We start from the raw sequence: 16,304 nt of genomic DNA, 5'->3' as shown, positions 1-16,304 counted from the left end.
CAGCTGCGTGTGCTTTTGATAAAGACTTCTTAAAATGCAATAATATAAAATCCTGGAGGGACTGATCACAGTGATCAGTCCCTCCAGGATTTTGAAATTGTTTTGGTGATTTATTGTACACAAAATCACTGATTTTATGGTGCTAATTTAGAAGTATCTCCAAGAAATGTTGTGATATTTGCACTTCTGTACGACAACTGAGTGTTTACAACAGTGTTAAGAAAAAAATTCAAGAATAAAGTCATAGTATTCAGAGAATAAAGTTGAAATATTAGGAGAGTTACAGTTTTATGAGAAGTAGACCAAACTGATTAAAAATAAATAAATAAAACGAGGAATGTTGAGCATCTTGTGAGCAAATGACTATTTCGAAGAAACCATTCAGACACACCAAATTTTGATAATTAAATGGAGGCTTTGCTCTCATTAAAATTACATTTTCTAGTAATTTAACGACATTCTTCTGGTAATATAGCATCTTTATTCTACTAATATTATTAATTCATTCTCATAATAATACATCTTTATTTTCGTTATTTTTTTTATCTTTGTCTGGCCCTTTTACTCCCTCGTAGTTTTCAGCGGAGCTGTTTTGTTGTTGCGTTTCTGAATCTGTCCAGCAGGTGGCGGTGGACGCATCGCCGCCTCATCTGAACTCCACACACGAAGCGGAGCCAGCAGCCAATCAGCGTACAGCATTGAGCTTCTGAGCTGTGCTAATTGTGTTGTTATGTCAGCCGCTAGGTTTTAACCTACCTTCCTGCGGGCTGAGGCGATCCAGACAGCGGCCTCCTGTGCGGGATCTGGCTCCATGGAGACCCCCAGAGACCCGGTGAGTCCCTGCCTCCTCTGCCCGGAGACAGACCTCTGTTCCCGCTTTGTTATGCTTGTTCGAGCCGCTTCTCCAGAGAGCAGCGATGATAGATACTGACAGACTGATTCATGCACATACCGCGGTTACAGAGTCGGGTCATGTATGCCGAATAAAGCAATGAGTGTAGATGAGTGAAACCAAGCTGCGAGTTGAACTCCACAACCTTCGAGCTGGATTCAGAACCGGCAGGAAGCTGGAATTAGAGGAATGCTGAAGGGAGTCTGGTGTAGTGTCCTGCAGAGTCAGAGCACCGCAGTGCAGAGCTGCAGAAACAAGATCTGATCATTAAGATGTTAATGAGCTGCAGATGTCTGACAGATCTAAACATCTGATGAGGTTAAAATAAATCATACCGATGGGACCAAAAGTGTTAGAGAGGGAGGAACCTGAATGATCCAAAAATCCAACTGAAAACATGGTCAGGTTCAAAAACTGAAGGGAAAAAGCATAAAAAATCCAAAGAAAACCTGGAAAACTCTCAATCCGTAGAGCTTAGACTGACAGAAATAGAAGCTAGCATTTCTGCTTTAACTGTAAATATTTAAGATTTTTCCTGAACAAAATGCACAAACAGAGCAGGATGTTCACTTGTGGGATCCCTCAGGGGTTAGTACTCGGTCCTACACTCTACTTTCCGCCCCGTCATGCATGAATGTGCCACAACTTTCCAACCTCAACTTTAAATTTCATATGAAGCAACTGTGGAAGATCTCCTTCCATCCTAGCATTCCCAAACTTCTCTCCACTCTCTCTACCAGACGTTGAAAAACAAATCCACACACATTGATCTTTTTTGAGATTTCAAGAGCCTTCAGAGGTTCAATATTATGTCAAAAACTCTTCTTTTGGGATCCTGATCCTGATAGCAGTGAGAAAATATGAAAATGTTAAGATGGGCTCTCCAGCAAAAGTCAGTCTCACAACAAATCTAGAGAGGCCCCTGACTGAAGACTTGCTGCATGATAGTTTTATGACATTCTAACCAATAGGGATGGGGGATATTTTGAATATTTAATTCCTTGAGTAAATTTAGACTTTTTTTCACCGGTTAACTCCTTGAGTTTCCATAGTTCAGATTAATGTCAGTACACGAAGGGTGGCCATTTTGTTTGACAAGGGTGTTTTACTGCTTCTGTTTTTCTGATCTTTGAATTCAGGTCAAAAATGAAATATTAGAGCCAGGCTGAGATTTTTATTTCTTAGTTATGAGAATAAAGTCATAATACTGAGAGAATAAAATAGTAATTTTATTATAACTCTGACACACACAAAAAAAATAGAAAATTAAAATAAGGAATGTTGAGCATCTCTTTAAGTTATATTTTGGTATAAGTTTTAGAGATAACACTTAATAAATATTTTAACACATCAAATTATTACCAGTAGAAGGACTTTGAAATGATCATAAAATTAACTGTTTTGAAGAAAGAATCACACAGACTTCACTGATTATAGTAACTAAGCTTTTTTCTCATTAAAACAACTTTTTTCTTGTAATTTTAAGACTTTTTTGGGGGGGTAAAACTGCAACTTATGACTTTTTCCTGTAATTAAACATTTTCATAGCCTGGCCCTAATAACTCCATCTCAAAACTCACAGAAGGATGATTGAAATAAAAGCCACTTTTGAAAAATATTTTTAGAAAATAAAGTGAGCAAAAAAAAAAAAAAGTATTAAAATTGGAGATCGGATCTGATTTGAAAAAAATTTTGATTTCAGTATCCAAACAGCAGAAACGATATTCCACAGTAAAACTTCCTGAATTTCTATCTGGCCGTATGGATGGAGTCTGAGTAGAGAGATGCTGAAGTTGGGGATAAGGTTTTTGATGGATGGAGGGTTTGAACTTCCTCGTCTCTCTGCTCTTTGTTCTCATCACAGTTTTAAGGAAGGACCAAATCCTTTTCTCTTCATAGTTGGCTTCTGTTTTATGCGTCTGTCCTCAGATGGAGCGTCCGTCCAGAAAGCGGCAGGACTCCTTTGGGATGCTGGACAGCCTGGAGGAGGACCGCAGCAGCTGCAGCTCAGACTCCAGCGGCGGCAGCGGCGCATCCAGCCCAGAGGACAGCGAGGATGAAGACTTCGGCGTGGGTGGAGTCGGCCATCAACTCACCACCTCTTCCTCCTCCTCCTCCTCCCTGATGCTCATTAAGACCAACGGACAGGTGTACACCTACCCCGACGGCAAGGCGGGCATGGGTCAGTCAGAAGAGTTTCCACAAATTAAAACTGTTCTCAAGCATCATAGATACAGTAGATAGAAAATAAAATAATAAAAAAAAACAAGCCACACTTTATTTCAGTTTAAAGTCAGTTGCAGCAATTTCCCAAAAACCTCAAACCAATTAAGCCAGTGTTTTTCAACCTTTGTTGAGCCAAGGTACACTGTTTTAATTGAAAAAATCACAAGGCACACCACCAACCAAAAATATAAACAAAGACACTCATATATACTCATATATAGTCATTCTTATCAAAGTGTCTTGAATAGGAATCTAATAAACACAAAAATGTATTTTCATCACATTTTACATTTCTTATTTCAAATTGCACTTAACATGTCCACTTCAAAAATACACCTGAACACATGAACAACCACAACACTGTGGTCTTAAATTTAAAGAAGTTGTAGAAAACTTCAGTGTTTTACAAACTAATCCACAAGCATTCCTATAGCCGGAGTACAGAAAATAATTCTTATTCTGAAAGAAGCAATAATATTTGGGAAAGATTTCACTGTTCCAATATGAAGATTTGCATGTACAAAATGTCAATATCTGTATATTTTACCCATCTAGTGTGAAACCTGTGAATGTTTGGATGAAAACAGCTGATTTCATGAAAACAGCTGATTTCTAATGATTCACTTCCTGCTAGAGAGCCCCCTGGTGGTTGAAGAAAAATACACAGAAAAGCCGCACCGGGCTACAATTCGCATGGTTCAAAGTTTAGGAAAAATGTAGCAGCTTACAGTCCGGAAAATACGGTACCATAGGTGAAATTGAATAATTTCCATGGCACACTAGTGTGCCGTGGAACAGTGGTTGGAAAACACTGAATTAAGCACCACATTGTTTTTGGTGGGAGTCTTTAATTAGAGTAAACTGGTTGTAAATGGGCTGCACAGTGGCGCAGTTGGTAGAGCCTTGCAGCAAGAAGGTTCTGGGTTCAATTCCCGGCCCCGGTCTTTCTGCATGGAGTTTGCATGTTCTCCCTGTGCATGCATGGGTTTTCTCTGGGTTCTCCGGTTTCCTCCCACAGTCCAAAAACATGACTGTCAGGTTAATTGGCCTTTCCAAATTGCCCCTAGGTGTGAGTGTGTGTGTGCATGGTTGTTTGTCCTGTGTGTCTCTGTGTTGCCCCGCGACAGACTGGCGACCTGTCCAGGGTGTACCCCGCCTCTCGCCCGGAACGTGAGCTGGAGATAGGCACCAGCACCCCTCCCGACCCCACTGAGGGACAAGGGTGAAGGAAAATGGATGGATGGTTGTAAATGTCAGGGACATTTAGCGCAGTGTCTTTCCACCAGGGGGCATCACAACTTTGGGAGAAAATATAAAAATTAGTCTAATTTTTTATTAGAATCAAAACTTTACAACAAAGTATTGAGCCTCATTAAGAAAACAAAACAAAATAAAATTATGAGATAAAGTAAAATTTACAAGAATAAACTCATCATATTATGGGAATAAAGTCATAATATTAAAACTTTATTCTCGTACAAGTTTATTCTTGTACCATTATGACTTTCTCGCATTTTAATTTATTTTTTATTATTTTTTCTTAATATGGCTCTAATACTCCACTGTACTTTTTCAATCATTATAATATTTAAGGTAACATAACTTATTTAAATGTTATTTTTCATGTTCATTTTCTGGTTGGCTGAGAGTCAAATTTATCAAGCTGCTTTGCTCCTTAAAGTTAGCTTAGCAATCACAAAATGGAAACATTTCTGTCAAGAAATAAGACAGTGGAGGACACTGCTGCACAAAACTCTGAACTGAAATCAGAGGGCATGAGTTGGCATTTAAGTATAAAAAAGAAAATGAAAGTGATTAAAAAAAACATTCTGAAAGTTGATGTTTGCATATTTTGTAGCATTGTCTGTGGGGTTCCCCAGCCAGAAGATAATGCTGGTTGGAGGCCATGATGTGGAAAAGTTTGTGCACCCCTGAGGTAGCGAACCTCAGCAGGTGGTAGTTTTCCTTCGTAGTAGTTTTTCTCTCCGTCGTTGTTTTTTAGCCACCTGTGAGATGTGTGGGATGATCGGGGTCCGGGACGCTTTCTACAGTAAAACCAAGCGCTTCTGCAGCGTCTCCTGCTCCAGGAGCTTCTCCTCCAACTCCAAGAAGGCCAGCATCCTGGCCAGGCTGCAGGTGAGCCCAACCCAGTCTGATCAGAACCTCCCAGAACCCGAGAAGGTTCTGATCTGCTTCCTGTCTGTTTGAAAGGGGAAGCCGCCCACCAAGAAGGCCAAAGTTCTGCAGAAACAGCCTCTGATGACCAAACTGGCTGTGTACGCCCAGCACCAGTCCAGCCAGCAGGGCGGCGCCAGAAAGAGCGGTGGGTAGCAACAGAGCCTTCCTCACTCATCATCATCATAAACATGGCGGCTTTTTAACGCTGGCGGTGCGTCTTGCAGTCGCTGTGGACATGTTTGACTGGGGGCGTTACCTTGGAGACGGAGAAGTGACGGGAGCGCCGGTCAGCTGCTTCAAACACGTGAGTTCATCTCCTCAGCTCCATCTTGGTTTCCATGTGTCAAACTCAAGGTCCGGGGCCCAAATGTGTCCCGCTGTAGCTTTTTATGTGGCCCTCATGACTCCAGATGCTAAATGAGATCAATCAGTCCCTCCAGTTTTCTGAGATTCCGCAATTGTGGACATTCACAGAAAGTCAACAGATCACAATTTTTGTATTATTTTGTCCCCGAAGTTCTTTGGACTTCTCCATCTGTCCAGGTTCTGATGGGGAAGTCATGGGGCAGCGTCAGTGAAGGAGTCCGGGTTGAGGTCCCAAACACTGACAGCGGTCTGCCCATGAAGGTCTACTGGATCGCCAGCATCATCAAGCTAGCCGGTTAGCGCCCAGAGCTCAGCTGATGCATCCAAACCTTCGTCTGGGGAGGTTCTAGTTTAAAGGACGGGTTCTGGTTCCTCCTGCAGGTTTTAAGGCCCTGCTGCGCTACGAGGGCTTCGACAGCGACTCCACCCGGGACTTCTGGCTGAACCTGTGCGTGCCGGACATCCACCCGGTGGGCTGGTGTGCGGCTGGAGGGAAACCGCTGGTTCCTCCTCAGAGTGAGTAAACGATTCTGATAGACCCGATCCTGGGCGGTTTTCTGCTGCAGACCGACCCGTTTGGTTTGATTTCTGATTGGCTGACGTTTTTCTGTCTGCAGCCATCCTGCACAGGTTCGCCAACTGGAAGACCTTCCTCATTAAGAGACTGACCGGGTCCAAAACTCTGCCGCCAGACTTCTCATCGAAGGTGACGCATGAATCAGAGGCTTTCAGTTTGGTTCTGCTCATTCAGCTTCCATCATTATGGAGATTATTATTTTTTCAGGATTAAACTATCGATTTTGCACAGATTAAACCTGAAAACTGCGATAGCTGCATCTGAACATCAGCAAAGTTATACATGAGCCAAATTGGATTCAATAATAAGGAATACAATTTTGTTTTTTATCGTGCTGAGATTACAGGTATGAAGCATAAATGTTGGTAAATAAAAAGAAATATTGTTCCATAACTGATTGAAATGTCCGGAAAGTTGTTGAATTTTGATGCGTTGGATTTGTATGAATCCTGAATAAGTAAATTTAATGCAGAGACGACTCAGAGGCCCTGAAAACACCACAAACTTGTTAAAACGCTCAAACCTGATCTAAAAACATGCAAAACGTATTGAGGAGCAAAATTAAATCGATTGTTGATTTTTGTGTTTCTATCATAAGAAGCATTTTGAACTGCCTTATTGATGAAATGTGCTGTACAAACAAACTTGATTGATCTGAGACAGTCTGGGGAAAGAAGCCGCTGCTTGACGTTGTCGTCCTCCTCTTCCTCCTCCTCCTCCTCCTCCAGGTGCAGGAGAGCATGCAGTTCCCCTTCAAGAAGCAGATGAGGGTGGAGGTGGTGGATAAGACCCACCTGTGTCGGACTCGGGTGGCTCTGGTGGAGCAGGTGAGCGTCTGTCCGGTCGGACGGTTCCAGCATTTCCGTCTCCGTGACGACCGTGTCGTTGCAGGTGATCGGTGGGCGGCTGCGGCTCGTCTACGAGGAATGCGACGACGGGACGGACGACTTCTGGTGCCACATGTACAGCCCGCTGATCCACAGCATCGGCTGGTCCCGCTCCATCGGACACCGCTTCAAACGACCAGGTGGGCGTGGCTTAAGTCTGGCGGTGCGGAGGAAGAAGGGACAGACGGACGGAGGGTGATTCTGTTTTTCTGTTTCCAGATGGGACGAGGAAGCTGGACGGACAGACGGACGCTCCTGGACAGCTGTTTGCCAAGGTGAGCCTCAGCTGGGCTCACAGTTCATCTTTAAAATCTGTTTTTCATGCATTTTAAACCTGTTTAGATGCCAAATTTATTGATTGTAAAATCGATTTTAACCATATTTTACATCTGCAGCCTTTTCAAGTTGTTCTCTTATTAAGCTGAAAGTTGCTAGAAAGTATTTTAAAACTAATTCTGACATTTTCTGGATTTTTTTTCACTAATTGGCCTGATTTTAATTGGGCTTGAAACGATTAATGGTCATTTATTATTTATAAAAAGAATTGAATTATTTATCTGCATTTTTAATATTGTATAAAATGCTTAAGTAGTTAATTGAAAAATCAGAATGTGCCAATTCTTTTGCCCAATTAATTGATTAATCGTAGGAATAATTGCTAAGATAATCATTAGTTTATTCCTCGTTTTGATCATGGTCATTAGATCAGACTATTCCATCTTCTGACCACCAGGGGGCAGTTTAACACCTGTAAACCTCAGAGCGATGTCCTCTGTCCCCCAGGTGAAGGAGGTGGACCAGACCGGACTCTGGTTCCAGGACGGGATGAAGCTGGAGGCCATCGACCCGCTGAACCTGTCTGCCATCTGCGTGGCCACAGTGAGGAAGGTGAGGAGGAGGAGGAGTCCGTCCTGCTCAGACGGCCGACTCAAACTTCTCCGCCTGACCTGCAGCCTCCGTCGCCTCCCGCAGGTTCTGGCAGACGGATACCTGATGATCGGCATCGACGGCTCGGAAGCAGCCGACGGCTCCGACTGGTTCTGTTATCACTCCACGTCTCCGTCCATCTTCCCCGCTGGGTTCTGTGAGATCAATAACATCGAGCTGACGCCCCCCAGAGGTACGTCCGGCTTCCTGCAGCTGCAGGTTTGAAGAAATGCAGAAACATCCTGTTAAATCGGATGGCTTCTGAAAACTTGGAAATAACAGAAACAAAGGAATACACTGCAAAAACACAAAATCTTACCAAGCAATTTGTTTAGTTACACTGCAAATATCTCAGTACACTTGAAAAGATAGAAAACTAACTTACAAGTAACTTTTTAGCAAGCTCAATAATTTCTTAATATTGGCAGATTATTCCACTTATAATATTTTTTCCCCATTTCATAAAGTTAAATAATCTGCAAGTGGAACTAGAACTTTTTCATGAATATTAAAATAATATTCATGAAAAAGTTTTTTGACTTTTTTGCTGAAAAATACTTGTAAGTTAGTTTTGTCTTATTTCCTGTTTACTAAGACATTTACACTGTAAACTAAACAAAAATACTCGGTGAGATTTTGTGTTTTTGCAGTGTATGTTTTGGACGCTGTTCCCAATAAACAAAGTGTTTGAAGAAATCAGAAGATTTTTTTTTTTTTCAAAAGATAAAATTTCTGATTGGAAAAGTTGGAACAAAAAGCTTCTGTACGTCCAGGAAAGAACATTAATATTGGGAAGGAAATGAGAAGTGGGAAGTTCTTGGAAAAGTTGTGAATTAAAAACCTCTTCAGATGGAAATGAGTAGATTTGGAAAGTTTTGGAATATCCTGGAAGCGTGGAGGGATGACGCTCCGCCTGTTTCTCCTCCTCAGGCTACGCCGGTCTTCCCTTCAGGTGGTTCGAGTATCTGAAGGAGAGCAAGTCAGTGGCCGCTCCGGTCAACCTCTTCAACAAGGTCAGACCAAAAACAGATGGATTCTGAACTACTGAAGCGATTAATCGTGATTAATCAATTGTTAAAATAACATCAACTAAAGTAGGAGTCAAATATTCGTTGACTGGAGTATAAAGACTATGACTGAGTTTTTCACAGTATATTTTAAGCTGCAGATGCATTTTTTCCTAAAATTGATAAAGTAACTCTGTCATTACACCTTAGCCAATAAAATGTTATTCTTCTTTAAAAAATGATTTATTTGATTCTAATGTATTTTCAATGTTATACATAATAGGCCTACGTGGTTAACTGAGTAATCTGCAGTGTGCTAAGTTTGTACCTTATTACATCTTACTACAGTGAAATGGCAGTGGAATTAGAACTTTTTCATTAATATCGAGGAGTTGTCTTAAAACAAGCTGAAAAATTACTTTTAAGCTAGTTTTCTGTTATTTATATTGTACCAAGATATTTGCACAAGAACATAGATAAAACTTTGTTTTTAACTTATTTTTTGCCTGGCTCCTGAAAAGTGGCTCCACACCACGATCCTCCTTCCACTAAACTTTACCCATTGACTAATTTCTGATTTTGAAGCACATTACCACTGTTGTTTGGACATGGAACAGATTATTTTAATTTTGTGGTTAAAGTTTGGCAGCAGAATGGACCCTTAGAACCACAGGAACCCAGAAGAACCCGTCAGGAACGGTGGAGTTGCCATGACGACTCGTCTACCAACCAGGCTGAGCGTTTATACTCCCCTCTCTTCGCTCCAACAGGAAGTCCCGAACCACGGTTTCCGTCCTGGGATGAAGCTGGAGGCCGTGGACCTCATGGAGCCGCGGCTCGTCTGCGTCGCCACGGTGACCAGGATCGTCCACCGGCTGCTGCGGATCCACTTCGACGGCTGGGAAGACGAGTACGACCAGTGGGTGGACTGCGAGTCTCCGGACCTGTACCCGGTGGGCTGGTGCCAGCTGACCGGGTACCAGCTGCAGCCGCCAGCTGTTACCGCGGGTAACCCTCACCTGGTGGGGGGGCTGAGGCAACATGCTAACCCAACATGCTAACCCAACATGCTAACCCAACATGCTAACCCAGGCGTTTGTTGGCTTCAGGGTCCAGAGATCTGCAGTCTGCTGGATCCAAACAGAGGAGGAAGTCCCAGCAGTACCGAGGACAGAAGAAAAGTTAAGAATCGATTTTTAATCCAACAGATGGAAGTTTTACAGATTTGTTTCTCTAAACTCAAGTCTGTCACCATAACAAATTTTGCTGGATGATTACTTATTGCGATAAACAATAATATTGTTGTTTTGAGCCCATTTTCAACTAATATGATGCAAGAACACATTCTCAAAGATCAATAAACTTTAAATTGTAATGAACTGGAAAACATTTTAAATATCCAAATTAAATAAACAGAACAACAGAAACAACAAATAAAATTAATTATGAGGTCTATGTAAATAAAATTCTCCGTCAAATAATGGTTTAGTTGAGACCAAAGAACCAGACTGAAGACTTTTTATCATACAGTTCCTGGTTTAGAGAAAGAATGGAGAAAAGCGATAAATCATGAAAATTTTGTTTGAATTTATTATGCAATGAATTGATTTATTGCGTCAGAGCAGCGTTCTGTTTCTGGAAGTCATAATGGATGGAGCCGTTTATGTGTCGACTTTGAGGCAGAACAAAGGGAGCCGACGGTATCGTCACAAGATCAAAAGAAGATGAAAAGGAAAGCAAAGCTAACGGCCTTTAGCAGAGCATTTCCTGCAACTTCTGTAGGGAAGTTTGTTTTCATGTGAAGTCAGAGCCATGATTAGGATGCGACGCACTATAAGTTCATAAAAACAATAATTTTCAGACATTTTTTACGTTCGGCTTCTTCTGGTGCAGAATTATGACGCATGTTCGCATCAATGACATAAAAGATGGATAAAATGACCGAAATGTTTTAAAAATAATCTTATACAGATCCAATTTAGTTCCAAATATGGAAGTAGCGCAAGTTCTGTTTGTTTTTTGTTTTGGTTGAAAAAAATCGGATTTGTGTCACCTCTGCCTGCTGTTTGAACAGATAAATCTAAAAATGTTTATCCGTCTCCCAGAGAGGAAGTTACCCGTTGCTAAGCGCCCCGTCAGCCTCTCCGGCTCCATGGTAACGGGAGTTCCCAGGAACCTATCAGGAGACGAGAACGAGACGCCGCCTGACTACCCGTCTCCGCCTCCTCCGGCCTCGGCCGCCCAGCCGCCGTCCGCCGAACCCGACGCGGAGGGCGGGGCAGGTAAGACCGTTTAAACCAGCCAATGAGATGCTTTGGTGCTCCAGCTGCTCAGTCAGTGGTTATTCTGATGGTCAGCGAGTTTTATTTTAGAGTAACTGGACTTGACTGATGGTAACTTTGTGTCTTCAGGTCTGCAGATGGAGATTCACAATAACACGGGAGGAACGAATTCCTCATTCCAGCGAGTGGCGCCGGAAACCAACGGGTCGTCCCGAGATTTCCTGGCCAACAAAGATCAGTAAACTTTGCTTCTTCACCACCGAACCATTTACTGTGATGAACTATTAACTGCCGCCCTCTTCACCTCATTGGTTTCCTTCTACAAACCCACCAACTTTTTATTCTTCTGAAGCAAAACGGCCTCAAAAGGAAGAAAATTTAAGATGATCGACGTGATGCGTTCGGGTGCTGTCAGGACAATGTGGCTCTCATGAAGTGTTTAAAGTTTGGGAGTTTTCTCCTTATTTAAAACATTTTTTTTTGCCTTTGTCTCCAACAGGAGAGAAAATTTGAAGGGTATCCTGGAAATTACATCTTACTTTCCATAACTTTAAATTTTGATGACTGAATTTACTTTTTTGTTACCTGATATTTCCCTAATACCTACAAGGACAGGTATTAGGTCACATGAGGCGACTTTTTAACCTGGTAGGAAGAGGAGAGCACAATTATAACAGGTACTCTGACTGAAAGAGACTTTATAATACTGATGAGTTTCCAGTAGCCATTAGCTCATTTTGTATTTGCAAAACTAAGCTGTGAGAAGGTATGATGCAAGTTTTAGAAAACAACTCCCTTAGTAACAGAAAGATAACCTCCACATTTCAGAAATGTACCCCAAAAGTCATGGGAACGTTGCATCTACGTTACAGGAAGGAAACCACTAAGGTTCAGAAGGTAATATTTAAGTTCCAGAAAAGTAGCCTGGAAGTTACAAAGTAACTTTTAAATTAGAAGTAGGTAACCTCAAAGTCACAGGAAGGTAACTTCTAAGGTGAAAGAAGCTAACTTTCAAGTTAGCTTCAGAGAGAAACTTCTTAGTTACATTAACGCAACATCTAAGGTCCTGATCAATAGCCTCAAAGGTTCAGAAAGTAACATTTAAGTTACAGAAAAGTAGCCTTGAAGTTGCAGGAAGGTAACCTCTAAGGTTCAGGAAAGTAGGATTGAAGTTACAAAGTAACTTTTAAATTAGAAGTAGGTAACCTGTAAGGTTCAAGAAGCTAACTTTTAAGTTATCAGAGGGGAACTTCTTAGTTACATTAATGTAACCTCTAAGGTACTGAACGATAGCCTCTAAGGTTCAAAAAGTTAAGTTACAGGAAAGTAACTTAAATTAGAGGAAGGTCTCTAAGTTTCAGGGAGGTAATTTAAGGTTACAGGAAGATATAATTCAAGTTATAGGAAGGTAACCTCTATGTTGCAGAAAAGTAGCCTCTTAAATTTGAAAAAAAAAAAAAAGTACCATATAAAAAGCAGATATTAATTACTGTTAGAAAATATTTAATAAGTTTTATAAGATTCTTTTGTCTTTAAATGTCTAAAACAAAAGTGAAAATTTAATGAAATATACAAAAAAAAAATAGAAGGAAATGTTGACATAAAGCAAATGTATCTTTAAAGTTGGATTTTGAACCTTAAAAATATCCAAAATCTCCTGAAATTCTTCTGATACCTCAGAAACCAGAATTTAGATAAGCTGCAGAACAAAAAGGTTTAATTTGATTAAACAGATTTTAACTAAATATATTTGATTTAAAGAAGAAATACTTTATTCTAACAGTTTAACAAATTAACATTTTATTACCTCTTCGGTGTGTGTGGCGTCCATGATATAAAACAATATAAATGTAAAGTTTGATGTGTTTTTGATGGTCAGTAAAGGAAGTTTTTCTGTTTTCATTCATGCAGAAAATGAACTCAAAGTTCAAAAGTTTAATTCTGCGTCTGTAACGTTAAACGTCGCATTTTCTAGAAGAAAATAAATCTATTGCATTTCATGAAGCTCTGAAGGTTTTATAGACTGAATTAAACTGATTTAATGAGACATTTATTTTTACATTCTAGTAAAAAATGTCAGAATTAGAGCCTAAAATTTAAATTAAATGTAAAACTGGAAGCCAGTTTCTCCAAAGTAAAACTTAAATTTCTTTTGGTCAGTATTATTTTTATGGGGGTTTTTTTGGTTAAAGAAAAAAAAAGAGAAATAAAAAGAATGAAGGGAACTGGATGTAGTCATGATTCTAGTTTACATTTACTCATTTTTATTTAGTAAATCCAAATTTTATGGAAGCTTTTAACTGCCATAATCTTGGAAAAATTCAGGAGCGGCTTCTTGTTAAAATTACTTTTACAAGAAATACGTGTTTTCTGTCTTGTAACGGATAAATTTTGCTTCTCTTAATGAGAAAATTGTTTTTTCATTTTGTTATAAGAAACATTCTCATTTTAACAAGATGTGTTTTATTTCTAGCTATAGCAAAAATAACGAGAAATAAAAGTTTCTCATTTTAACAATATAAAAATATCTTCCTCTGACAGATTACGACTCGATATATTTTGTTGATAAGTCATGTAAATCTCATTATAACAACATTTTAAAATTTTGCTTCTCCTAAATTTATTTCCAAGTTCTGGCAGTTAAACTCTTCCGTAAAATTTGCATTTTTAAAAGAAGTGACATTTTTATATTTGCTCATAATGAATGTCTGAATCTTCTTTTCCTGGGAGAAAAAGGCTTCCTCTCATCTCATCGATTGTCTGTCGGTAAACCCGGGCCCGGCTCCCAGTTTATCGTGAAGAACCGGAACCAGTGCCAACTGGTTTCTGTTGTGAGAAAACAATCATGTGTCCTGGTGCTTTATGTGGAGGATTTGAAGCTCTTTCTGGGAGGATTTCTACGCCCTCTGCTTGTGTTTTTATAAATATGTCGGATTTTCTAAGAGCAGAACATGCTGAAGGTCTTCCTCGTCACTTTCTGACGCCGGCGTGTCGGACTGAACCAGTTTCTCATTGAGCAGAGTTCGATCCCACAGGAAGTGAATCAGAATGACCTCAGAGGCTCAGAACTTATCACACTGCAAAAACACCAAATCCTACCAAGTAGTTTGGTTTAGTTTCTACTGCAAATATCTGAGCACATTTTAAATGAGACGAAACTAACATAAGTAACTTTTCAGCAAGATATAGGAGTGTTTTTAGTAAATAATTAATTAATATTGATTAAAGAGTACTAATTTTACTAATTATAACAGAATGTCATCAGTTAGATAATCTGTCAGTGGAACTAGTACTTTCTCTTCCATATTAATGAATAATTGACTTAAAACAAGCTCATATCTTGGTGAAAAGTTGGTTATAAGTTACTTTTCTCTTATTTCAAGTGAAATAAAATATTTGCGCTAAAACTAGACCTAAAACATTGGGTAAGATTTTGTCTTTTTGCAGTTCAGGTGATAAATCCAGAACAATTTGGTCTAGTTTTGGACTGATTTACTCGTGTTACCTAAAAATGTTGAGTATTTATTTCAAACACTTGGAAATCTTTCTGATTTCACTTATTATAAATATAAAAACTGAAGTCTGAACAGTAGATGAGTCCGTTCACAGTATAGCTAAAAAAGTGAAGAGGTCATGAGTCGTTTCTCCTGTGGGACATCCTGGTTGTCCAGCAGCCCTCTGCGGGTCGACCTCTGCTCTTTATGCTGTTAAATGTGAAAATAAAGCTGAAGATCTTCAGAAAAGAATCATTTTAGAAGAATCTGTTGATGTTTGTGGATTGTTGTGAACTTTTCTTGACTCCCCATCAGTTCGAAGGTTTGAAGATGACAAAGATCTGGATCAGCTTGCTGTTACTGTCTGACTACAGTCGTGTGTTGATGTTCTGATAAAGGTTTTTATACATTGTGCAATTTTTTGGCAGCATGATTGTGAAGAAATATTTCATCTAGATGTGAAATTAATGACTTTTTATGCAATAAAAAGAAAAATCTCAAGAGTCTCTGCTAGAAAATATATTCATTCATGCATGAATAATGAGAACTGGCAGAATGGGATTTTGTTTTACTAAATATTCAAGTTTTAGAGTTGGAATTTTCTACCAATATGGATCTAGGATGCGTCCTGTCCGGTTCTGGTCGGACCAGAGAAATCTGACATGCAGAATCTGGTTCCACCTCATTCCTCTCAGTAGAACAGCTGCTTGTTAGTTTCTCCTTATCCTCTCTCAATAAATCATCGGCGCTCCTTAACATGCCTTCTGGACTGGAAATGGATCCTAACACAGTGATTTATTACCGGGTCAGAAGAGATGATACAGAGTCAAAACCAAACTGGGCGTCTCCTGGTCTCATGTCCAATCCACTGACCTCGGCCCATGCAGAACAGATTTTATGTCTCGAGTTGGGGAATAAAACTTCACAGACTAGGGAGTCCAAAGTCCGGGCCGAGGGCCATTTATGGCCCTCTGAAGGATTTTGGAGTCTCAAATTGAGGAAATCTGGCCTGCAAACATAGGTGATTGATGCAGATGGACACATTTTGCAACAATCTTTACAGATAAATAACAACTTCTTAAGAAAATATTTGGCACAAAAAATAGATTCCCATTTATCCCATTTACGTTCTTTATCATTCATGTTAATTTCAGAACAACTAGAATAACAAACATTGACCTGCTTTTCCTAAAATGTAAATATTACTTCTCATACAAGAAAACAGCCAGAAGAATTTGGAAACAGTTGGTCTTGACATACACAACCATTTTCATCAAAAATGTAACTAGTTTGTTAATTTTAGTACAATTAAAATGGTTTACTTTATTACTGAAAAGCTATAATAAACAAAAGGCTGGAAAAGTGTTTTAAAACTGTATGATTATGGTTTTCCCAAGTGCTTTCAGCTTAACATTGGCCCACTTTGCAAAAATTGGTTATGAACCACCGATTTGATTCAGATGTTGAG

The 16,304-nt window shown here is 39.8% G+C and overlaps 1 protein-coding gene across 1 annotated transcript; it reads left to right on the top strand.

The window, feature by feature from the left end:
- The first annotated feature begins 428 nt into the window (after positions 1–428).
- Positions 429–15,337, top strand: LOC106917392 (MBT domain-containing protein 1-like). Its single transcript, XM_014986736.2, has 18 exons — positions 429–832; positions 2,822–3,074; positions 5,121–5,254; positions 5,330–5,441; positions 5,521–5,600; positions 5,840–5,957; positions 6,044–6,178; positions 6,280–6,368; positions 6,968–7,066; positions 7,131–7,266; positions 7,346–7,401; positions 7,910–8,014; positions 8,099–8,246; positions 8,984–9,066; positions 9,831–10,068; positions 10,170–10,241; positions 11,166–11,342; positions 11,472–15,337. The coding sequence occupies exons 1-18, from the start codon at positions 812–814 to the stop codon at positions 11,582–11,584; spliced, it is 2,169 nt and encodes a 722-aa protein (XP_014842222.2). The 5' UTR covers positions 429–811; the 3' UTR covers positions 11,585–15,337.
- Positions 15,338–16,304: the final 967 nt, after the last annotated feature.

Source organism: Poecilia mexicana, unplaced genomic scaffold (genome assembly GCF_051168715.1).
Source record: "Poecilia mexicana isolate PSO_F unplaced genomic scaffold, ASM5116871v1 scaffold_8, whole genome shotgun sequence".
Taxonomy (NCBI): domain Eukaryota; kingdom Metazoa; phylum Chordata; class Actinopteri; order Cyprinodontiformes; family Poeciliidae; genus Poecilia; species Poecilia mexicana.
Note: the sequence above shows the minus strand (reverse complement) of the source record. Positions and strands in the feature narration are given on the sequence as shown.